Source organism: Bos taurus, chromosome 16, assembly GCF_002263795.3.
Source record: "Bos taurus isolate L1 Dominette 01449 registration number 42190680 breed Hereford chromosome 16, ARS-UCD2.0, whole genome shotgun sequence".
In the NCBI taxonomy this organism is placed as follows: domain Eukaryota; kingdom Metazoa; phylum Chordata; class Mammalia; order Artiodactyla; family Bovidae; genus Bos; species Bos taurus.
Window position 1 is genome coordinate 30,735,455 of NC_037343.1, and position 25,646 is coordinate 30,761,100.

General features: G+C 38.4%; 1 protein-coding gene across 4 annotated transcripts in view; it reads right to left on the reverse strand.

The window, feature by feature from the left end:
* CNST (consortin, connexin sorting protein) overlaps positions 1-25,646 on the reverse strand; it is a 98,272-nt gene that overhangs the window by 31,593 nt on the left and 41,033 nt on the right. For all 4 annotated transcript variants that reach the window (XM_005216835.5, XM_015475049.3, XM_005216836.5 and 1 more), the window contains 2 exons: positions 8,918-9,123; positions 259-289 (listed from right to left, as the gene is read on the reverse strand). In XM_005216835.5, coding sequence (XP_005216892.1) covers positions 259-289; positions 8,918-9,123 — 237 coding nt within the window. The remainder of the gene's footprint in view (positions 1-258; positions 290-8,917; positions 9,124-25,646) is intronic.

Below are 25,646 nucleotides of genomic sequence, written 5' to 3' on the forward strand. Positions count from 1 at the left end.
CTTCCTCCACACACAAATATTTAGATTTTGGTAAAATTAGAGCTTGTCCACAGGAGGTCAAACTTGGGTGGTTCTAGAGAATTTTCTGGAGTAACAAATGTCCTACATCTTGTTTTCTGAGATGGTCACATGGGTCCATGAAACAAAATCCAGTGACAACAACAGATCATACATTCATTGTAGGTAAATCTCAATTTTAAAAGTGGGCAGTTCACTAAGCGTTCTAGGCATTTCTTCTTGTAATTAAAAAAAGGATACAGTCCTCCTCCTGGAAATAAGACTCTGCTATCTGTTAAAAACAAATAAAAAACAGAGAAAGTTAAATTAACAGTTGAATAAAAAGACAAATTTGGAAGAAACCAAAACCTTGAAACTCTCAAAATCTTTGATATCAAACTAAGAAAACTCTTAACCATATTCGCCAGTTCAGAAAAAAATATGACTCTAGGCACAAGACACATTTTTGAAGTCACTTGTCTCAAGAAAAGCAAACACAGACATTCTTTGGTCTGTACACAATCTCATTCTTTCTATTCTATTTCAAGTCAAAGCAAACATCACTGATTCACTAGAGTTTAGAATAAGAACTCTAAAGAATGAGAGAGATGCTATCGAGGCTTATAAAGTAGAACATGAATGAAAGGATGGCTGTATCATGAACTAAAAAACTGAACTATGTCAGGTCACAAGGGATCTTAAAACCCATTGGTCTCATTAGTATTTCACAAACTACCTCAGGGGACACAGACTTTTCATTCTCTTTTGATATTTCAGAAAAGGACAGACCAAGTGCTACTAGTTGAGCAATGATGTTTGGAATAGATACAAAGTGCTGCATGGGATAAAGGGCACTGGATGGGAGGGCAAGGTCCAGGGACTCAGCCTCTGCACCCAGCTGAGGCATATCCCTTAGCAGATTCATTCTAGGGCAACTTTAAATTTAAAAATTCTTTGAGTCTAAAAACTTTGGAATCCTTTATTCAGATATAGCATTTATCAATAGAACAGTAAAACCAAAAGTATACATGGAGAAATATTTGCATGAATTGACTATTGTCATACTTAAAATACTTCATTAAGTAGTTTACACTTTCAGTTTGCCCTGATTTTTCCTAAGTCTCTAATGAAAAAGGTATTCTGTTTATGGATCAAGACCTCTACTTTCCAGGAAACTATCAGTACAAAGAGCAGTAAAATGCCAGTCAAACCTATAAATCAGAAATAAAAAAGGAATGTTTTTTTCTCTAAATCCCACAGTGGAAAAAGTATAGTTTTAAAGGAAATAGTTGCCTAGCTTAAAATTTATTCTATATATCTAATATTCTTCCAGGAGCAAAACAACAATATAGATGGACCCAATCACCTCTCTGTAAATTGTCAGCTTAATCAATTAGCTTTCAGACTTCTGGGACAGTTCCAGTCCCATAGGTGCAACCATAAAGACAGGATCATGAAACCCAAGGCCTCAAAAGTAAAAAGGCACTTCCAGGTGAAAGGGCAGCTTGAAAAATAAATACACAGGGTGCCTTCTCCTATAAAAACCTACTCCTGACAAGTCGAGCAGGGTAAAAGAAGGTGTGATTTTCTTTGATGCCCCAAATGTCTAAATACAGGAGGTAGCTTGGTAGAGCAGAAAAACATGAAAGTTTGAAGGTGAATAATCTGTGTTCTAGACCAAGCTTTGCCACTACCAGCTGTGTGACTCTGGACGTGTCATTTCATGTCTCAACCTCGGCTTCCTTATTTGTAAAACAGGGTCAGTAATACCTACAGCTCCTGGAGACAGAACGTGTGTCTAGTACAGTGCCCAGGACACAGCAGCAAGTGCTTAAAACGGGTTGCACTTGCTGACTCTGGACCAGAAATACTCTACCAGTGCAGAGCAGAATCGTGAAGAAGTGAGTTGAAAATCACTTTGGGAGGGCAGTAATTTTAAGTAATTTTAACCAGTTTTCCTGGTTTAAAGTATCTTTTATCTACTGGGAACAAAAAGGAATTAGGAAGGCGTATGTGTTTGTCCGCAGTCCCACAGAGTGGCTTCAAGGATCCCAGTGAAGCCATTTCCTGCTTGAGTCTGAGATGAGTTTCATGACATGCTCACTGAGCACAGAGTACAGCACTTGAACTTCTTCTCACGTCTATAGGAAAAACTCTCAAGTTTATGACTTAGGTTATACACTTAAAGCTAACCTGCCATTATATTAACAACGTCAGTGTATAAGAGATTACTCACACCCAAGAAAAATAATTTTTCTTTTTTGGCCACACTACACGGTCTGTGGAACTTCCCTGATGAGCTATCAGACCCATGCCCCCTGCAGTGGAAGTGCAGGTCTTAACCACTGGACCACCAGGGAAGTCCCCAAGAAAAGTAATTTTTAAATGGAATCTTCGAGAGATCCAAGAACTTTAGTGTGGACTCTGGAACCAGACATGGACTTGAATCTTGTCTCTATGACTTATTGGCTGTGTGACGTCAGACAAGTTAAAAAAAAATCTTCTTTGGTTATAATAATGTGTCATTCTGACAGTATTACTGTGAGGATTAAATGGCCTAAAAAACCTAGAATAGTGGTACTAAAACAGTATTTCCTATTTTAGTATTCTTATCATTGAGGCTGTTATTACTACTGTTATGTCAATACTGACAGAGATGTACAATGGATGCTTGGAAAACAAGAATCAATAAAACATATTAAGTGCCAAAAGAAAAAAAGAGTTCCAAGAGCTAAAAAACGTAAGTGAATATCTGCAGTGATCATAGTCATTAATATCAAATGTCCTTTGGCATATATTCATCCATATAATATGTTAGAAATAGTAACTATCCTGTAATTAACTCTCCATTAATACTTCCTTATTTCTGTCAGTGGAACTACCATTCCTCCTAACTGGGTATTCCTAGAATTACTCTTCTCTGATTTCTTTATCATCCCTTTTTTCATTATCTACACCGAGTCCCTAGGTCAAGATTTCAAATTCACCTCTCTGTGTTTCCACTGTCACCACCTTAACCTAGAAACTATTCTCACTTTATGTTTGAATTATAAACTTCTTCTTTTACCTCTTACCTTTATCAAAAATATATATATTTACATGGTTTAAAGAGTTAAACGGTTCTATAAGATGTGTTTAAGAAAGGCCCTGCTGTTCGTGTTCGATTCTCCTTTCTTCAGGAGCAAGCACTAAGATATCTCTTTTTAAAAAAATGCTGTATCTCTAAATATTATGCTTATATTTTCTATTTCTTGATTTTTTTTTTCAGTTTTAGAAAATGGGGATTGAGTCTTTTGCTCCTTCCCCTACAAACATATACCACACATACTTTCTCTCACATATTGACCTATCCCATGCTGTTATATTGTAGTAAAAGGTAGGCAAACATTTAATGTTTACCTTATTATGAGTAAGCCATGTAGTAAACTCTCATTATTTTTCCTTTCATGAAAACTTTCTGTTTTCACTGGAGTTTCTTTTTTCCTTTTTTTTTTGGTATAGTTTTCCATGCACTTATCGCTTATACAACGCTAGTCTATCAGAGTTGAAAACTTCCCTCAATGTATTCAGACACACCAAATATTCAGAAATCGGAAAATGATATAAAAGTTTCTCCCCAGACCCTTCTGATCTGCTCAAATAAAAGTGGGTACACTCTCCTTCTTGGTACAAAGCTGTCATCTAAGACTCTCTCTTCTCCTAGAGAACCCCTTCACCCGTCTCCGGGGTAGCACCCCATTTTCTTTTATCTTAATCTTCCTGTTCCTTGGTTTACTCTCTTGTTTTGGTGGAGTACATCATATAGTGACTTCCTGAGAAAGGATGAAAAGGAAATATCACAGACCCTGACATAGGAACATTCCTGGTATAGCTGAGGAAGTGCTAGGAGGCCAGTGTACCTGGAAAGAAGTGAATAAGAAGGAGTTTTAGGAATTAAGGTCTAAGAGGTAACAGGGCCAGATCATGGAGTGTCTTGCCATGGTAAGAATTTTGGCTTTTACTCTCAATGTGAAAAGAAGTCAATGGATGGCTTTGAACAGAGAAGTCTCATGATCCCAACTAACATTTTATCTGGATCACAATGACTGCTATGTAGAGGAAGGGGAAAAAAACCTAGATGGAAATAAAGGTAAAGCAGAGAGGGTTCTACAATTAGTTTACTGCAAGAATCTGAATGAAATCTGATCGTGTCTTGTACTATCAAGATGGCGGCAATGAAGGAGGAAAGAAGACATCAGAATCTACATATATTTTTTAAATAGATTGGCAGGATCTGCTGATTAGATATGGACGTGGGGAAAAGTGAAGGATGACTTCAAAGTATTTGGTCTCAGCAACTAGAGGGATGGATATGCCATCTAACAAAAGGGAGAAAAAAAAGTCAAAGTCTGATTTTGGGCATCTTAAGTTTGAGAGGCCCATGAGATGCCTCAGGAAGCTGGATGTTTAGTCTATACTGCAGGACTGAATCCTCAAAAACTCCAATGTTTAACAATCAGTAAAATTTGGAGGACTCAACAAATGACCCAGAGAAGGCATATCCAGTGAGGTAAGATATAAAAGTGGAAAGTGGGGGGGTCCTAAAAAGCAAAAGAAAATGCTGCAAAATAGAGCATGTGATCAACTTGTCAGAGCTTCTAATACTTCTGGTAGGAAGAAAACTGAGGACTAACAATTAGATTCACATGAGTGTGCAATACGGAGATCAATCCTGGCGTTTACAGTGCAATTCTGGTGGGGTAGTGGCACAAAGGCCACTCTGGAGTGAGTTCAAGCGTCATCTGAATATGGAATGTCACCTAGGTAGAACTCTTGCCCAATGTATTTTCAGTTCAGTTCAGTTCAGTTCAGTCGCTCAGTCAAGTCTGACTCTTTGCGACCCCATGAATTGTAGCACGCCAGGCCTCCCTGTCCATGACCAACTCCTGGAGTTTACTCAAACTCATGTCCATCGAGTCGGTGATGCCACCCAGCCATCTCATCCTGTGTCGTCCCCTTTTCCTCCTGCTCCCAATCCCTCCCAGCATCAGAGTCTTTTCCAATGAGTCAGTACTTTGCATCAGGTGGCCAAAGCACTGGAGTCTCAGCTTTAACATCAGTCCTTCCAATGAACACCCAGGACTGATCTCCTTTAGAATGGACTGGTTGGATCTCCTTGCAGTCCAAGGGACTCTCAAGAGTCTTCTCCAACACCACAGTTCAAAGCATCAGTTCATCGGCACTCAGCTTTCTTCACAGTCCAACTCTCACGTCCACACATGACTACTGCAAAAACCATAGCCTTGACTAGACGGACCTTTAGTAATGTCTCTGTTTTTTATTATGCTATCTAGTTTGGTCATAACTTTCCTTCCAAGGAGTAACCGTCTTTTAATTTCATGGCTGCAATCACATCTGCAGTGATTTTGGAGCCCCCCAAAATAAAGTCTGACATGTTTCCACTGTTTCCCCATCTATTTGCCATGAAGTGATGGGACCAGATGCCATGATCTTAGTTTTCTGAATGTTGAGCTTTAGGCCAACTTTTTCACTCTCCTCTTTTACTTTATGAAGAAATAATCAGACAGATCCTAATTATGGGACATTTTTACAAGAACTCTTAACTCTTCAGACGTGTCAATGTTATAAAAGCAAAAATAAACCAACAAATAAAACAGAATGCAGGGAATTGTTCTGGATTACTAAGGATTAAAGAATGTTCACAACCAAATGCAATGTGTGCTCCTTCACTGGATCCTGGATCAGAGGGAAACTAGTTATAATGAATATTTGTGGAACAACATGAAGAAACAAATATAGGCTCTATATTAAATAATATTAAACCAACGTCTCATTTCTTGGGGTTGATAATGGCATTGTAAGTTATTTAGGAGAGTGTCATTGTTCTTGGGAAATTTATGTGCAAGTATTTAAGGGTGAAGTGATGTAATGCCTGAAAATTACTTTAAGATGTTTCATGGAAAATAAATATGTGGGGTAGGGTTGAGTGGGAGGAGGGGAAACGAAAATCTGGCAAAATGTTAACAGCTGTCAAATTCAAGTGAAAGACACAGTGTGAACTTCTGGGAATTACTAAATAATGGGGAAAAACAAGTCACTCCACTTCTCTCTAACTTGTGTTTCCCTTGAGAGTAACTGACAGGATATTTTGTATTCTTGGACTATGGAAGGCAGTCATCAGCTGACTGCTGTTGCCCTGGTGTCTCAGTTTACTGCAGTCTCAGCCATCTCTTTCCAACAAGCAATGTTTGAATTAGTGACAGAGAAATATAGTTACACCGCTAATGTTTAATTACTTTTATGTTAAGCATACCAAGTGTTATTGATATGTTAAGTACTTGTACATGCAGTATTTCACTGAGTCGTCTACAACATTACAGAAGATGAAACTAAAAGCTGCTTAGTTTGTTAGTATGGGTTAGGGTTAGATTTTAAAGTAGAGCCAGAGCCCATACTTTAAAGCCACCAATATACTCTCTAATCTTCTTTGCCAGGAGAGGACAGACTGCTGAGGTATTTCAGAAGCATAACCTACAGGACTAGCAAACTGACATATTCCTAGGGGATGAAGGTGGAGTTCTACTTTGAGACATTAAAACAAATTAAATAATCTGCATCTGATCAAGACTGTTATCATCTTCCTGCCTAAAAATGTGATTTTCTACTAGATCTGCTTCAGCTATAGGATCACCTTGCTAGTAGAAAAGAGCATTTTCCTTACATTAATGTAACAATAGCCCAGTGACATAAACTGCTTGAAAAGATTTGGCTACACTTAGCTGTTTCTATTTACTCCAAATGTCCATTTCCCCAACTTTTTATTGAAATTCTACATAAGACTTCAAAGAATAGTAAAATCAACAGTCATATACCTTTTATTTAGATTTGTCAATTATTGACATTTTGCCAAATCTTCTCTTTTTCTTTCCCTTTCTTACACGTTTTTTCCCACTGAAATATCTTAAGTTGCAGGCATTATATAACTTTACTCCTAAATACTACTTTCACGTGTGTTTCCCAAGAATGAAGACACTCTCCTACATGACCTTCAATTCCATTATCAATCTCAAGAAATTTGACAATGATGCAATAGTAGTATTATTACACAGTCAGTATTCAAATTTCTGTCAAGTTGTCCCCAAAACACACGCTTTGAGAGATGTGGGTTTGATCCCTGGTTCAGAAAGAGACCCTAGAGTAGGAAATGGCAACCCACTCCAGTATTCTTGCCTGGAAAATTCCATGGATGGAGGAGCCCAGTGGGCTACAGAGTCAGACAGGGTTGCAAAGAGTCAGACACGACTGAGCAACTGAGCACAAAACAAAGCCCTACAATTATAAGGAACTTGCTTTGTGAGGGAGTCTTTTATCTCGCATTTGTAAAGATGATTATAATGTCTCTCTAAATTGTTTGGAGAATGAAATAACCATTAGTGTAAATATCCTTTACAAACTCAATCCACTGTACAAATTTAAAGAAGGATCAAAGATTACAAAGCTGCCTTGGTATTGGTGGTTCTCAACTACAGTTCTCAACTATGGTTAACATGTACTATATATGTTACCAGCACACGAGAGGTCAACAAGTAGTACACATTTTCTCAAAGGCATTCTTCAAGCCCACCAAGGAGGTAATATAAATTTGTAAGAACATATGTTTTCCTGCATTGGGACAAAAGCTATTTTACTTAAAAAAAATTATTCCCTGCTTATTGCAAATGTTTAATGAACAGGAAGAGTGAGTGAAATAAAATTGAAGCTTCTTCCATTCCCATATATGAATTATTTTCATTTTAAAAAAAGAAAATAAAACACAGCTCATAAATACCTTAATCTTTTCAGAATTATCTCATGTAAAAAACCTTCCGTATTACTGTCCTTAAGGTCTCCCAGTCTCCAGGCTCTCCATCTTCTAGTTTACGCTCTCAATCATCAAGAATTATATTTCTAGAATTCTAATTTTGGCACCTCCATAATTAAAAGCTCTCAGCCTCTAAAAGCAAGACCTTAATGTTACAAGTTATCCAATCTTAATTCCCATCTCTCTTCCATCTTAATCTTCAAAATGATATCCCAGTCATGTCTTTGCAAAGGCTGATCTCTTTCTGTACCAGTTCATTTTCTTTATCTATTGTGAGCCTATAAATCCTGCAAAACCCAGCTCAAGAATCACCTTCTTTCTGTCTAATGTCCAAAGGACAAAGTTAATCATGCATTTGTGCTTTTGCTGAACCTGAAGCACACACCTACTCTAATACTTTATACAGACTTCTACCATTAGTTGGCTACATAATTGCTTTTCCTATTCCACAGTGTCTGTCTTAAAGACATGTTCTTAGGTAATCTGTTTCCCTAGTGTCTAGCTTAGTTTTGGGTACCTTGTTGGTACTTACTAAGCACTTTCTACATTGACTCATTTGTAGACAATGACTCTCTTTTGTACACACTAAGTAAAAGAAGGGGTTTCCCTGGCAGCTCAGGAGTAATCAATCTGCCTGTAATGCATGAGACGCAGGAAATGCGGGTTTGATCCCTAGGTTAGCACGATTCCCCAGGAGTAGGAAATGTCAACCCACGCCAGTATTCTTGCCTGAGAAATCCCACTGAACAGAGGAGCCTGGGCAGCTCCAGTCCATGGGGTTTCAAGAGTCGGACACAACTTAGTGACTAAACCACCACCACCACCAAGTAAAAGCAGCTAGTGATTGTATGAGCCATAGATTGATGATCCAAGCCAACATGTGGCCACCAGTCAGTGATATGCCAGATTTCCTACCAGCTACTGATCCAAAGTCACCTTTTCCTGGACTCACCAATGACAGGTGGAGCAGAATCAATTACAGAGAATTGGATTTTAGATTATTACAAATATTGGCCCCAGAATTTCAGTGAGGCTGCAATTCAAAGTTCAGCAAGATACCTGGTGAAGGCAAAGGGGAAGTGCTCTTGAATCCAACTGCTCAACTTCACCTCGTATAAGTGAGAACAGAGATTGCAGAACCAACTTTGAGGCTTCCAGTTGATCGTTAGCATTTACTTCTGCAGATTCTTCATCACTAACGGCATGTGTCACTACATGTAGTATATTTTCTTGCATTAAAGGTGTGCTATCTTCTGAAGAAAGTCCTTTGAGAGTAAATAAAATGCCCATGTTAGAATAAATTTCCATCATGGTAGAACACTTAATAATAATTATGCCTTTTAACGATAAAATTTTCAAATAAAACTGATTATAGGAAAAAAAAAAAAAACCCACAGAAGCCACAAGTTATTTTCCTCATTAAGTTAAGATTCTGCTTGACATCTGATTCTTTCTATTAGCAATTAGTTAACAGAAGCAATTCTGTTAGTTCTATATAAACTTTTCTATTTACAATACATTATAGATTAAGAATCTATATTCTTAATTAAGAATATTAAAAAAAGAGAGATCTAAAGAAAAGTATGAAGGTTAAAATCTGACAAAAAATTTGACTCTCCCAAAGGAAAAATGAATTAACTATAATTTGAAGTCATACCTTGCTCCAAATGAAATAGCACTAAATAAGAAAGTAAATGTGGCTATCATATCAAAGGCTAAAGAAGTTAAGCCTTCTTCTCTAAACTCTGGTCTGATAACTTTAGAACTACCTCTGGAGCCCAGGAGAGCAGAGGGAATCAGATGTCCAGAGCTAATGGTCACAGAAACTTTCTTCCTAGTAAAAAAGAGTAAAACAAACTTGGAAAAAAAAAAAAAAATCAGCAAATAAATCCTTGGCCCAGAGCTCCTGAAATAACACACCAAATTTTAAAACTCTAAACATAACACATTATAACTTTACCCTTCACTGAAATCTCAGCATGAGTTCTAATTTTCATACTGAAATCGAGTAGACTGTGTGAATCTGTACTTACCTTCAGCTAGTCCGTCTCAGGAAGGCTCTTTCTCACTAATTTAGTATATGCACACCATGATTGAAGATGCCTTCGGCCTGGAGATGGCCTGCCATTTTATTTTGTATTTGTGAAAAACAGGAATGATTTTTCTGCTTTCTAATTTTTTTTTTTTTAATTTTATTTTTAAACTTTACAATATTGTATTGGTTTTGCCAAATATCGAAATGAATCCGCCACAGGTATACATGTGTTCCCCATCCTGAACCCTCCTCCTTCCTCCGTCCCCATACCATCCCTCTGGGTCATCCCAGTGCACCAGCCCCAAGCATCCAGTATCGTGCATCGAACCTGGACTGGCGACTTGTTCCATATATGATATTATATGTATTTCAATGCCATTCTCCCAAATCATCCCACCCTCTCCCTCTCCCACAGAGTTCAAAAGACTGTTCTAGACATCAGTGTCTCTAACTGCAATGGTGGTAATGCCAATGTAGGAAGAGAAGCTTTCTATAGAGAACTACAAAGAAACTAAGATAAATACTGTTTTCTTTCCTTTTCCTCCCAGCCACACTACTATACCCAAGACATTAAATCACGTAAGACTGTGATAAGGCTAATCATCCAAATTCTATATTTTTCTTAATTAAATTCTTCTTAATTTTTCATTAAATGTTTGGTAGAATTCACCAAGGGGCTTCCCAGGTGGCTCAGTGGTAAAGAACCCACCTGCCAATGAAGAAGACCCAGGTTCAATCCCTGGGTCGGGAAGATCCCCTGGAGGAGGGCATGGTAACTCACTCCGGTATTTTTATCTGGAAAATCCTGTGGACAGAGGAGCCTGGAGGGCTATAGCCCATAGGGTCGCAAAGAGTCAAACAAAATTGAATGACTGAACAACAACGAAAACAAAATTCACCTATGAATTAAATGTCTGGTAGAATTCATTTGAGGAAAAATTAGTGTCAATCCTTCTCAGACTTTTCCAAAAATCAAAGAGCAGGGAACAGTCTCAATCTCATTTTTACAAAGCCAGCATTACCCTGATACTAAAGCCAAATAAAGATACTACATAAAAAGTAAACTACAAATAAATGTCTCTGATGAATACAGATGCAAAAATTCTCAACAACTTAACTCAAAAGCACATTTAAAGGATCGAACACTGTCATCAAGCAGAATTTATTCCTGGGATGCAAGGTTGATTCAACATACATTAACCAATCAATGTCACACAGCACATTAACTGAATGAAGGATAAGTAACACATGGTCACCTCAATGGATGTGGGAAAAATTATTTAACAAAATTCAATATCCTTTAATGATAAAACTCTCAACATAGTAGGTACGGAAGAATGTACCTCAATATGATAAAAGCCATATATGACAAACTCACAGATAACATCATACTCAACAATGAAAGGTTAACATATTTTCCTTGAAGATCTGGAACAAGACAAAGGTGCCTACTCTCACCACTCCTATTCAACATAGTACTGGAAGTTCTGGTCAGAGCAATCAAGCAAGAAAAAGAAATGAAAGGCATCCATCTCAGAAAGGAAGATGTGAAACTGTCTCTGTTTGCAGATGATATAATCTTATAGATGGAAAACCCTCAGGACTTCACTAAAAAACTGTTAGAACCAACAAATGATTTCAGTAAAGTTACAGGATATACAATCACCATATAAAAATCAGTTGCAATGCTATATACTAACAGCGAACTATCTGAAAAAGAAAACCATTTTATTTACAATAGTATTAAAACAACAAAGTACTTAGGAATAAATTTAACAAAGTACATGAAAGCTACTGTTGTTGTTGTTCAGTTGCTCAGTCACGTCTGACTCTTTGCGAACCCATGGACTGCAGCACGCCAGGCTTCCCTGTCCTTCCCCATCTCCCGAAACTTGCTCAAACTCATGTCCATTGAGTCTGTGATACCATCCAACCATCTCATCCTCTGTTGTCCCCCTTCTCTTCCTGCCTTCCATCTTTCCCAGCATCAGAGTCTTTTCTAATGAGTCGGCTCTTTGCATCAGGTGGCCAAAGTATTGGAGCTTCAGCTTCAGCATCTGTCCTTCCAATGAATATTCAGGATTGACTTCCTTTATTTAGTAATGACTGGTTTTATCTCCTTGCTGTCCAAGGGACTCTCAAGAGTCTTCTCCAACACCACAGGTCAAAAGCATCAATTCTTTGGTGTTCAGCTTTCTTTATGGTCCAACTCTTGCATCCATACATGACTACTGGAAAAACCATAGCTTTGCCTATACATACCTTTGTTGGCAAAGTAGCCCTCCAGAGTCCTCTGTCTACAGGGATTCTCCAGGCAAGATTACTGGAGTGGGTTGCCATGCTGTCCTCCAGGGGATCTTCCCAACCCAGGGATAGAACCCAGATCTCCTGCATTGCAGGTGGATTCTTTACCACCTGAGCCACCAGGAAAGTCCACGAATACTAGAGTGGGTAGCCTATCCCTTCTCCAGGGGATCTTCCCAACCCAGAAATTGAACCGGGGTCTCCTGCACTGCAGATGGATTCTTTACCAGCTGAGTTACTTGGGAAGCCTGAAAGCTATTGAAGACAAATATAAATGTAAAGATATACTATGCTCATGGGTTGGAAGAATTAAAAAATAACTACGCTACTCATAGCAATCCTCAGATTCAATGGAATCTCTATCAAAATTGCAATGGCATTTTTGAAAGTATTAGAAAAGTATTAAAATTTATATGGAACCATAAAAGATAACATATAGCCAGAGCAATCATGAGCAAAAAAAAAAAGAAAAAAAAAAACCAACAAAGTTAATAGCATCTATGAGATTTCAAAAACTACTACAAAATTATAGTAATCAACAATAACATAGTTGGCATAATAACAGATGCACAGAACACCAGAACACAATAGAGCATCACAATAGAGCAACAGATTTGTTTCTACACATTTATGATCTTTATCAAACATGCAAAGAACACACACAATTAGAGAAAGGATAGTTTCTTCAACAAAGAGTGCTACGAAAATTGGCTTTCCATATGTGGAAGAATGAAATTGAACTCATTTTACTACATATGCAAAAAATCAACTTGATATGGAATTGAGATTTGAAAGTAAGACCTTAAACCATGCAACTGTTAGAAGAAAATATAGGGGAAGAGCTTCCTGACACTGATGTAGGTAAGACTGTTTTGGACATGACACCAAAAGCACAGGCACCGAAAGCAAAAGTAGACAAATGGGATTTCATCAAACTAAAAAGCTTCTTGCACAGTAAAGGAAACAATCAACAAAGGGAAGAGACAATCTATGAAGTGGGAGAAAATATTTGCTAACCATCCATCTGAAAAGGGGTTAATATCCAAAATACATAAGGAATTCAAACCACTCAATACCAAGAAAACAATGTGATCGAACTGTTGGTGGAAATGCATATTGGTACAGCTATTATGAAAAACAGTACAAACACTCCTCAAAAACGTAAGACTAGAACTACCCTGCTGCTGCTGCTAAGTCGCGTCAGTCGTGTCTGACTCTGTGCGACCCCATAGACGGCAGCCCACCAGGCTCCCCTGTCCCTGGGATTGTCCAGGCAAGAACACTGGAGTGGGTTGCCATTTCCTTCTCCAATGCATGAAAGTGAAAAGTGAAAGTGAAGTCGTTCAGTAGTGTCCAACTCTTAGCGACCCCATGGACTGCAGCCTACCATGCTCCTCCGTCCATGGGATTCTCTAGAATCAAGAGTACTGGAGTGGGGTGCCATTGCCTTCTCTGAGATGATCCAGCAATTCCACTTCTGGGTATGCACACAAGGGGAACAAAATCAAGAATCAAAATGATTATCTACACCCTAAGGTTCATTACAGCATCACTTACAGTAGTTCAGATATGGAAATAACCCAAGTGGCTTATTGTCAATGGATCAACACCTGAAGAAAAGGTGATGCACAGATACAATGGAGTATTATTCAACAGTGAGAAAGAAGGAAATGCTACCTTGTATGACAACTTGGATGAATTAGGAGGTCGTCATGCTGAGTGAAATAAGCTAGTCAAAGACAAATATTATATAATTTCACTTATGAGTGCAATCTAAAAAATAAAATTTTAAAGTGAAACTCAAAGAAGCAAAGTAATATAATGATGGTTACCAGGGGCTGGTGGGGGCAGTTGGGGAGATATTGATCAAAAGGTACAGAGCTGGGAGGCAGTCCTAAGATGGCAGAGGAATAGGACAGGGAGATCACTTTCTCCAGCACAAATTCATCAAAAGAACGTTTAAACTCTGAGTAAAATCCACAGAACAACTTCTGAATGCCGGCAGAGGACATCAGGCACCCAGAAAAGCACCCCATTGTCTTCGAAAGGAGGTAGGAAAAAATATAAAAGACAAAAAAAGAGACAAAAGAGGTAGGGACGGAGCTCCGTCCCAGGAAGGGAGTCTTAAAAACAGAGAAGTTTCTAAACACCAGGAAACACTCTCACTGCCGAAGTCTGTGCCGAGCCTTGGAAGCACAGAGGGCAACATAATAGGGAGGAAAAATAAGTAAATAATTAAAACCCACAGATTAGGAGCCCAACGGTAACTCTCCCAGCGGAGAAGCAGCGCAGATGCCTGCGCCCGCCACTAGCAAGTGGGGCTGGGCAGGGAGGCGTGGGCTGCATGGCTTAGAGTAAGGATAGGCCGGAATGCTCTCACGGGTAATCACAGCGAACTAATTTGGGCTAGCAAACCAGACTGTGGGATAGCTACCACAGGAAAAGCCCTAAGACACTGCCAGGCCCACACACAGAACAAAGGGCGGAACAGAATTAGCTGGCTGCAGACCATCCCCCTCTGGTGACAGGCAGCCAGAGCCGGAAGGGGGCAATTGCAGCCCCAGAGAGACATTATCTACCAAACTGCAAGCAGGCTTCTTTGCTTACTAAGACTTCTTGGGGTTCTGGACAGTCATCCGCCTGAGAAGGTGGGCCGGTTGTACACCCAGAAAACCAAGCGGCAGGGACGGAAGAGGTGACCGCGCAGCGACCGCGCTCGCCAAACACCTCATCACTCAAGAGCTGCTCGGAGCTGGGAAGGGCACAAAACACAGGCCCAATGGAGTCTGCGCCTCTGAGGACTACCAGAGTGCCTGAACCTGAGTGGCTTAGACCTGGGAGGTGCATGCAGCCCAGGCCCGGCCTTGGACGGTTCCGGCGGAGCAACCTAGAGCCTGAGCTGTATGGGCAGGGGGGGTGCATGCACCGTGAGTGGGGGCAGGCCAAGTGTGGCTGAGACACTAGGAGCACAGGCCAGTGTTATTTGTTTGCAGCGTCCCTCCCTCCCCACAGCGCGACTGAACAAGTGAGCCTAAAAGTGTCCACCACCACCCCCTTGTGTCAGGGCGGAAGTCAGACACTGAAGAGACCAGCAAACAGAAGCTAAAACCGAGGGAACCGCCTTGGAAGGGACAGGTGCAATAGATTAAAACCCTGTAGTTAGTACTGACTACATAGGAAGGGGCCTATAGATCTTGAGAAATATAAGCCAGACCAAGAAACTATCCGAAAATGAACTGACCCCACACTGCCCACACCACCACCAAAGAAAGTCCTAGATATATTTTTACTATTTTTATGATCATTCTTTCCTTTCTTTTTTCTTTTTATTTATTTTAACTTAAAAAAAATTTTTAAGTCCTCTATTGCTCCTTTAATTTTCATTTTTATAACCTACTATTACTTTAAAAAAAAAGACTTTTTTAAAGCAAACTTCATATATATAGTTTTTTAAAAATAACTTTTGTGACTTTTTTTTTGTCTTTTATTAAAGAAAATACTGTATTTTTGAAAATCCAACCTCTACTCTAGAATTTTAATCTTTGCTTTTTGGTATTTGTTATCAATTTTGTACCTTTAAGAACCCAATCTTCAGTACCTATTTGTACTTGGGAGCGAGATTACTGGCTTGACTGCTCTCTCCCCTTTTGGACTCTCCTTTCTCTCCACTAGGTCACCTCTGTCTCCTCCCTCCTGCTTCTCTTCTCTACCCAACTCTCTGAATCTCTGTGTATTCCAGATGGTGGAGGACACTTAGAGAACTTATTACTGGCTGGATCTGTCGCTCTCCTTTTGATTCCCCCCTTTATCCTCCTGGCCACCTCTGTCTCCTTCCTCCCTCTTCTCTTCTCTGTATAACTCCATGAACATCTCTGAGCAGTCCAGACTGTGGAACGAACATAAGGAAGTGATTACTGGCTAGCCTGCTCTCTCCTCTTTTGATTCCACCTCATCTCATTTGGGTCACCTCTAACTCCCTCCTTCCTCTTCTCTTCTCCATGTAACTCTGTGAACCTCTCTGGGTGTCCCTCACTGTGGAGAAACTTTTCATCTTTAACCTAGATGTTTTATCAATGGTGCTGTATAGAAGGTAAAAATAAGACTGAAAACCAGAAGCAGGAGGCTTAAGTCCAAATCCTGAGAACATCATAGAACACCTGACTTCAGGGAATATTAAGCGATAGGAGCTTATTAAACGCCTCCATACCTACACTGAAACCAAGCACCACCCAAAGGCCAACAAGTTCCAGAGCAAGACATACCACACAAATTCTCCAGCAACACAGGAATACAGCCCTGAGCTTCAATATACAGGCTGCCCAAAGTTACTCCAAATCCACTGACATCTCATGACTTGTTACTAGACACTTCATGCACTCCAGAGAGAAGAAATCCAGCTCCACCCACCAGAACACCGACACAAGCTTCCCTAACCAAGAAACCTTGACAAGCCACTGTTACAACCCCACCCACAGCGAGGAAACTCCATAATAAAGAGAACTCCACAAACTGCCAGAATACAGAAAGGCCACCCCAAACTCAGCAATATAAACAAGATGAAGAGACAGAGGAATACCCAGCAGGTAAAGGAACAGGATAAATGCCCACCAAACCAAACAAAAGAGGAAGAGATAGGGAATCTACCTGATAAAGAATTCTGAGTAATGATAGTGAAAATGATCTAAAATCTTGAAATAAAAATGGAATCACAGATAAACGGCCTGGAAGCAAGGATTGAGAAACTGCAAGAAAGGTTTAACAAGGACCTAGAAGAAATAAAAAAGAGTCAATATATGATGAATAATGCAATAAGCGAGATCAAAAACACTCTGGAGGCAACAAATAGTAGAATAACAGAGGCAGAAGATAGGATTAGTGAAATAGAAGATAGAATGGTAGAAATAAATGAATCAGAGAGGAAAAACAAATTAAAAGAAATGAGGACAATCTCAGAGACCTCCAGGACAATATTAAATGCCACAACATTTGAATCATAGGAGTCCCAGAAGAAGAAGACAAAAAGAAAGACCATGAGAAAATACTTGAGGAGATAATAGTTGAAAACTTCCCTAAAATGGGGAAGGAAATAATCACCCAAGTCCAAGAAACCCAGAGAGTCCCAAACAGGATAAACCCAAGGTGAAACACCCCAAGACACATATTAATCAAATTAACAAAGATCAAACACAAAGAACAAATATTAAAAGCAGCAAGGGAAAAACAACAAATAACACACAAGGGGATTCCCATAAGGATAACAGCTGATCTTTCAATAGAAACTCTTCAGGCCAGGAGGGAATGGCACGACATACTTAAAATGATGAAAGAAAATAACCTACAGCCCAGATTACTGCACCCAGCAAGGATCTCATTCAAATATGAAGGAGAAATCAAACGCTTTACAGACAAGCAAAAGCTGAGAGAATTCAACACTACCAAACCCGCTCTCCAACAAATGCTAAAGGATATTCTCTAGACAGGAGACACAAAAATGGTGTATAAACTCGAACCCAAAACAATAAAGTAAATGGCAATGGGATCATACTTATCAATAATTACCTTAAACGTAAATGGGTTGAATGCCCCAACCAAAAGACAAAGACTGGCTGAATGGATACAAAAATAAGACCCCTATATATGTTGTCTACAAGAGACCCACCTCAAAACAAAGGACACATACAGACTGAAAGTGAAGGGCTGGAAAAAGATTTTCCATGCAAATAGAGATCAAAAGAAAGCAGGAGCAGCAATACTCATATCAGATAAAATAGACTTTAAAACAAAGGCTGTGAAAAGAGACAAGAAGGACACTACATAATGATCAAAGGATCAATCCAAGAAGAAGATATAACAATTATAAATATATATGCACCCAACATAGGAGCACTGCAATATGTAAGACAAATGCTAACAACTATGAAAGGGGAAATTAACAATAACACAGTAATAGTGGGAGACATTAATACCCAACTCACACCTATGGACAGATCAACTAAACAGAAAATTAACAAAGAAACACAAACTTTAAATGATACAATAGACCAGTTAGACCTAATTGATATCTATAGGACATTTCACCCAAAAACAATGAATTTCACCTTTTTCTCAAGGGCATATGGAACCTTCTCCAGGATAGATCACATCCTGGGCCATAAATCTAGCCTTGGTAAATTCAAAAAAATTGAAATCATTTCAAGCATCTTTTCTGACCACAATGCAGTAAGATTAGATCTCAATTACAAGAGAAAAAATATTAAAAATTCCAACTTATGGAGGCTGAACAACACACTGCTGAATAACCAACAAATCACAGAAGAAATCAAAAAAGAAATCAAAATATGCATAGAAACGAATGAAAATGAAAACATAACAACCCAAAACCTATGGGACACTGTAAAAGCAGTGCTAAGGGGAAAGTTCACAGCAATACAGGCATACCTCAAGAAACAAGAAAAAAGTCAAATAAATAACCTAACTCTATACCTAAAGCAACTAGAAAAGGAAGAAATGAAGAACCCCAGGGTTAGTAGAAGGAAAGAAATCTTAAAAATTAGGGCAGAAATAAATGCAAAAGAAACAAAGGAGACTATAGTAAAAATCAACAAAGCCAAAAGCTGGTTCTTTGAAAGGATAAATAAAATCAACAAACCATTAGCCAGACTCATCAAGAAACAAAGGGAGAAAAATCAAATCAATAAAATTAGAAATGAAAATGGAGAGATCACAACAGACAACACACAAATACAAAGGATCATAAGAGACTACTATCAGCAATTATATACCAATAAAATGGACAACGTGGAAGAAATGGACAAATTCTTAGAAAAGTACGACTTTCCAAAACTGAACCAGGAAGAAATAGAAAATCTTAACAGACCCATTATAAGCATGGAAATTGAAACTGTAATCAGAAATCTTCCAGCAAATTAAAGCCCAGGTCCAGACGGCTTCACAGCTGAATTCTACCAAAAGTTTAGAGAAGAGCTAACACCTATCCTACTCAAACTCTTCCAGAAAATTGCAGAGGAAGGTAAACTTCCAAACTCATTCTATGAGGCCACCATCACCCTAATACCAAAACCTGACAAAGATGCCACAAAAAAGGAAAACTACAGGCCAATATCACTGATGAACATAGATGCAAAAATCCTTAATAAAATTCTAGCAATCAGAATCCAACAACACATTAAAAAGATCATACACCATGACCAAGTGGGCTTTATTCCAGGGATGCAAGGATTCTTCAGTATCTGCAAATCAATCAATGTAATACACCACATAAACAAATTGAAAAATAAAAGCCATATGATTATCTCAATAGATGCAGAGAAAGCCTTTGATAAAATTCAACATCGATTTATGATAAAAACTCTCCAGAAAGCAGGAATAGAAGGAACATACCTCAACCTAATAAAAGCTATATATGACAAACCCACAGCAAACATTATCCTCAATGGTGAAAAATTGAAAGCATTTCCTCTAAAGTCAGGAACAAGACAAGGGTGCCTACTCTCACCACTACTATTCAACACAGTTTTGGAAGTTTTGGCCACAGCAATCAGAGCAGGAAAAGAAATAAAAGGAATCCAAATTGGAAAAGAAAAAGTAAAACTCTCACTGTTTGCACATGACATGATCCTCTACATAGAAAACCCTAAAGACTCCACCAGAAAATTACTAGAGCTAATCAATGAATATAGTAAAGTTGCAGGATATAAAATCAACACACAGAAATCCCTTGCATTCCTATACACTAATAATGAGAAAATAGAAAGAGAAATTAAGGAAACAATTCCATTCACCATTGTAATGAAAAGAATAAAATACTTAGGAATATATCTATCTAAAGAAACTAAAGACCTATATATAGAAAACTATAAAACACTGATGAAAGAAATCAAAGAGGACACTAATAAATGGAGAAATATACTGTGTATATGGATTGGAAGAATCAATATGGTGAAAATGAGTATACTACCCAAAGCAATCTATAGATTCAATGCAATCCCTATCAACTACCAATGGTATTTTTCACAGAGCTAGAACAAATAAATAATTTCACAATTTGTATGGAAATACAAAAACCTCAAATAGCCAAAGCAATCTTGAAAAAGAAGAATGGAACTGGAGGAATCACCCTGCCTGACTTCAGGCTCTACTACAAAGCCACAGTCATCAAGACAGTATGATACTGGCACAAAAGACAGAAATATAGATCAACGGAACAAAATAGAAAGCCCAGAGATAAATCCACGTACCTATGGACACCTTATCTTTGACAAAGGAGGCAAGAATATACAATGGAGAAAAGACAATCTTTTTAACAAGTAGTGCTGGGAAAACTGGTCAACCACTTGTAAAAGAATGAAACTAGAACACTTTCTAACACCATACACAAAAATAAACTCAAAATGGATTAAAGATCTAAACGTAAGACCAGGAACTATAAAACTCTTAGAGGAGAACATAGGCAAAACACTCTCCGACATACATCACAGCAGGATCCTCTATGACCCACCTCCCAGAATTTTGGAAATAAAAGCAAAACTAAACAAATGGGATCTAATTAAAATTAAAAGCTTCTGCACAACAAAAGAAACTCTAAGCAAGGTGAAAAGACAGCCTTCAGAATGGGAGAAAATAATAGCAAATGAAGCAACTGACTAACAACTAATCTCAAAAATATACAAGCAACTCCTGCAGCTCAATTCCTGAAAAATAAACGACCCAATCAAAAAATGGGCCAAAGAACTAAATAGACATTTCTCCAAAGAAGACATACAGATGGCTAACAAACACATGAAAAGATGCTCAACATCACTCATTATCAGAGAAATGCAAATCAAAACCACTATGAGGTACCATCTCACACCAGTCAGAATGGCTGCGATCCAAAAGTCTACAAGCAATAAATGCTGGAGAGGATGTGGAGAAAAGGGAACCCTCTTACACTGTTGGTGCGAATGCAAACTAGTACAGCCACTATGGAGAACAGTGTGGAGATTCCTTAAAAAACTGGAAATAGAACTGCCATATGACCCAGCAATCCCACTGCTGGGCATTCACACTGAGGAAACCAGAACTGAAAGAGATACGTGTACCCCAATGTTCACTGCAGCACTGTTTATAATAGCCAAGACATGGAAGCAACCTAGATGTCCATCAGCAGATGAATGGATAAGAAAGCTGTGGTACATATACTCAATGGAGTATTACTCAGCCATTAAAAAGAATACATTTGAATCAGTTCTAATGAGGTGGATGAAACTGAAGCTGATTATACAGAGTGAAGTAAGCCAGAAAGAAAAACACCAATACAGTGTACTAACGCATATATATGGAATTTAGAAAGATGGTAATAACCCTGTATGTGAGACAGCAGAAGAGACACAGATGTATAGAACAGTCTTTTGGACTCTGTGGGAGAGGGAGGGGGGGATGATTTGGGAGAATGGAATTAAAACATGTATAATATCATATAAGAAATGAATCGCCAGTCCAGGTTCAATGCAGGATACAGGAAGCTTGGGGCTGGTGCACTGGGACGACCCTGAGGGATGGTATGGGGAGGGAGGTGGGAAGGATGGGAAACACGTGTACACCTGTGGCAGATGCATGTTGATGTATGGCAAAACCAATACAATATTGTAAAGTAAAAAATAATAATAATAATAAATTAAAAAAAATGTACAGAGCTGCAGTTATGTAGGATGAATAAATCTAGAAGTCTGATATACAGGCATGATGATTCTACATAATAATACTGCGTTGAACACTGAAAATACACCAAGAGAGTAGCTTTTAGTTGCACTCATCACACAGTAATAAATGACAACTACGAGATGAGACATGTTAACTGGTTTAACTGCATTATGTGTATCAAATCATCATGTTGTACACCCCAAATATGTACAATTAAAATAAATGAAATGTAAAATGCTGCTGTGAACAAGGCTGTTCAATCATTTAAGAAAAGTGAAGGTAAGAGTACCTGTGTAATAAAAGTATCTTCTAGCTGCTCCACACCCCACATGCTGTATTTTTTTTAACCCCTGTGACTATTTTGCATAAACTGTGGATTGCATAAACAGAAGCATATCAGAGTTTGCAAGAAAATAACTGAACGGCCTTGCAAAGAAGAATTATGTAACATTCCACACTAAAGAGCGGGTTTCTGTTTTCAGTGTTGTTAAGCTTTTAGGGAAATAATTTTGGGGCTTCCCTGGTAGCTCAGAGGGTAAAAAAAAATAACATCTGCTTGCAATGCAGGAGACCCTGGTTCGATCCCTGGGTTGAGAAGATCTCCCGGAGAAGGGAATGGCAACCCACTCCAGTGTTCTTGTGTAGAGAATTCCGTGGACAGACCATGGGGTCACAAAGGGTCGGACATGACTGAGCGACTAACAACGTGCGGTGGCGCGACGGGGAAGCATCCGCCTGCAATGCAGGAGATACAAGCTTGACCCCTGGGTGGAGAAGACGCCAGAGAAGGGAGTGGAAACTCACTCCAGGATTCTTGCCTGGGAGATCCCATGGACAGAGGAGGCTGGCAGGCTGCAGTCCATGGGGTCGCAAGAGTTGGACACGACTAGTGACTGAACCCCCACTACCAAAGAAACATAAATTGTTATCATACACGTAATCAAGTGACAAGGATATACTTTACACATAAAATTCAATAGGAAAACAATAGTTGGCCAAGTTCTAGCTACATCAATTTTTAAACTACTTAAAATACATCCTGATTAATTTCACATTGCTAGGATAAAAAACTCGCATTGAGAAAACTATTCTCAAAAAGTTGGGAGGAGGAGGACAGGGGACGTAAGGGCAGCCCCGAGTGCCGTTTCTGTTTCCAGTACTTACTAGCTATTCCTATGGCACATCAGTCAATCCTTCACTCCCTAGCCTCCCAAGCGATCTCTAAACTGGGTGTTCTACCATCTTATAAAACTATTGTGAGAATTAAATGAGACAGTGAATGTAAAAGGCAGGTATCCTCCCAAAGAGCATCTTAAAATAATATCCTGAGGCTTTACTGTCACTTGAATTAAAAAGGTCACAGGACTTGTAAAGCACTTCTGAGACAGTACTGTTTTTGTAATTTGAAGACAACATTAAGAAGAAAGTGTAAATAAAGCTAATGAAGCTCATATTTCTATTGTCACATTGAATAACAGGAATGATAAAAACTATGTTGGAATATCAAATTGCTTATTTATTACTCACCAGTACTATAAGTTTGAACATGCTTGAACTTATTTTTAGTAAAGACAGTAAGGAAAATAAATACTTGCGTAACCATAAGTACTCAGAATGACTAGCATGTTGTGAATTGACACGTTCATAATGTACTAAAACATTTTAAAGTAGTCATAACAAAGCATTTATGTCATAACACGGAAGTTCCAGTATTTTTCCATGTGAATTTCAAATTAATTATTTTTCATGTCACATTGGTCTTACAATCAGTTAATAGGAAAATTCATTCTAATACATTAAAAGTTTTCTTTTAATGGTAAAGACATATTTTAACAGTAAAGATATATTTATCATTAGTGAGAAAAGCCAAATCAGAACATATACTGGTACATATAATTTCACCTTCACTACAAACTGTCATTCAACATAAATGAAGCTTTCTTGTGTCAGATATGAATCTATACATACAGACAGGAACAAAAAATTCGATTTGTCTTCATCTGTGGGCTACGGTTAAAACTTGCCATTAACCAATTTGGTGTTCTTTTTATAAGTATACGTAGGTGGTGACAGTCAAATCACAGGCCTTCATTTCACTTAATATCTGTCAACTTCGTCAAGCTCTAAAATAGACATCACAGTTTACATGTACCTATTGAGGTTTTACACTTTAAAAAAAAAAATTACTTGTAACTGCCTTGGGCCAGAGATTAGAGGAGTAGTCTTACCTGAGAGATTTTACTCAATTTATCATACGATAAAATTCATAACTGAATTCTGTGTCAGTTTTGACACGTAGTTTTATTCAACTCAGAATCTGTCTCTCGTGGTGGTCAAGAGACACACCTGGGGGACACCAGTGCTGGGACCCCTGACCTTAACTCATTAGGAGTGTACTCTAACACTAAATTACCGGCAGTATTCTCCTTTAACAATCTAGCACTGATCTACCATTTGTTAATATATTGAAGAGATATTAACTGTTTCTCTGCGTGACAGGGAGAATGATGTAACCAGATAACTTAAAGGTAAAAATCTCATAGCGAGTACTTGAGGTAGTAATTAATCAAGATAATGGAAAACTATCACAGGCAAAATGGGGTTTGAAAAGGTGCTACAATGAGACATCGAGGTCTAGGTAAAGACAGAAGCAATGACTATACTCAGGATCAAACAGTGAAAGTAATGATGTAAACGAGGCTGATGGGGATGTTTGGGGATGGAAGAAAGGTTATTGAAAGGCTTAATGTATTTCACCCTTACGTTCATAGCAGAACTATCCACAATAGCCAAGAAATGGAAGCAACCTAAATGTCCACTGGCAGACGAAGGAATAAGGCAGATGTAGGACATACATTCAGTGGAATGTTCCTCAGCCATAAAAAAATTAAATAATGCCATTTGCAGCAACATGTATATATATATATATATACACATATATATGAATGAATAATAAACAGTAAAGTCCTACTGTATAGGATGGGGAACTATATTTCAGTATCCTATGATAAACCATAATGGAAAAGAATACTTTAAAAAAACAATGTCTATTTATATAACTGAATCATTTTGCTGCATAGCAGAAATTAACACAAAATTATAAAACTATACTTCAAATTAAAACAATAAAAGTTCAATCATTTCAAATACTGTCTACTACTTCAGAGTATAAGGATGCTTTCTTATATGCAGGTTAGTGTGACTTTAGAAAACAATCTGGTTTTTGTTCATGCTGGTCCCTCTGCCTGGTCAGTCAGCTTTTAAAGAGTAGAGGTATGTTTCATCACTGTGACATCAACAGTAAGCACAGTGCCTGACAAACAGCACGTACTTACAACACTTCTTGGGGAAAATGTTGGTTAAACGTTACATACCACAGAGTAGACTACAAGCCCATATTCACTAAGCCACTAAATCCTCACAACATTATAGATAAAGCAACTGAAATTAATCAGAGATTAAATGAGAGCCTTGGCTTTGAAGTCAAGTGCCTGCCTGTGAATTCAAAAATCAACTGCTTTCTAGTTCTGCAACTCTAGGCAAAGTCAATCTCTTTAATCCTTTATTTTTCTATCTGTTAAACTGGAATATACCCTATATGGACTCTCCTAAGAAACTTCATTTAGATGAGAGGTAAAGAAACAGTCATGTCTGACTCTTTGTGATCTCATGGACTATACAGTCCATGGAATTCTCCAGGCCAGAATACTGGAGTGGGTAGCCTTTCCCTTCTCCAGGGGATCTTCC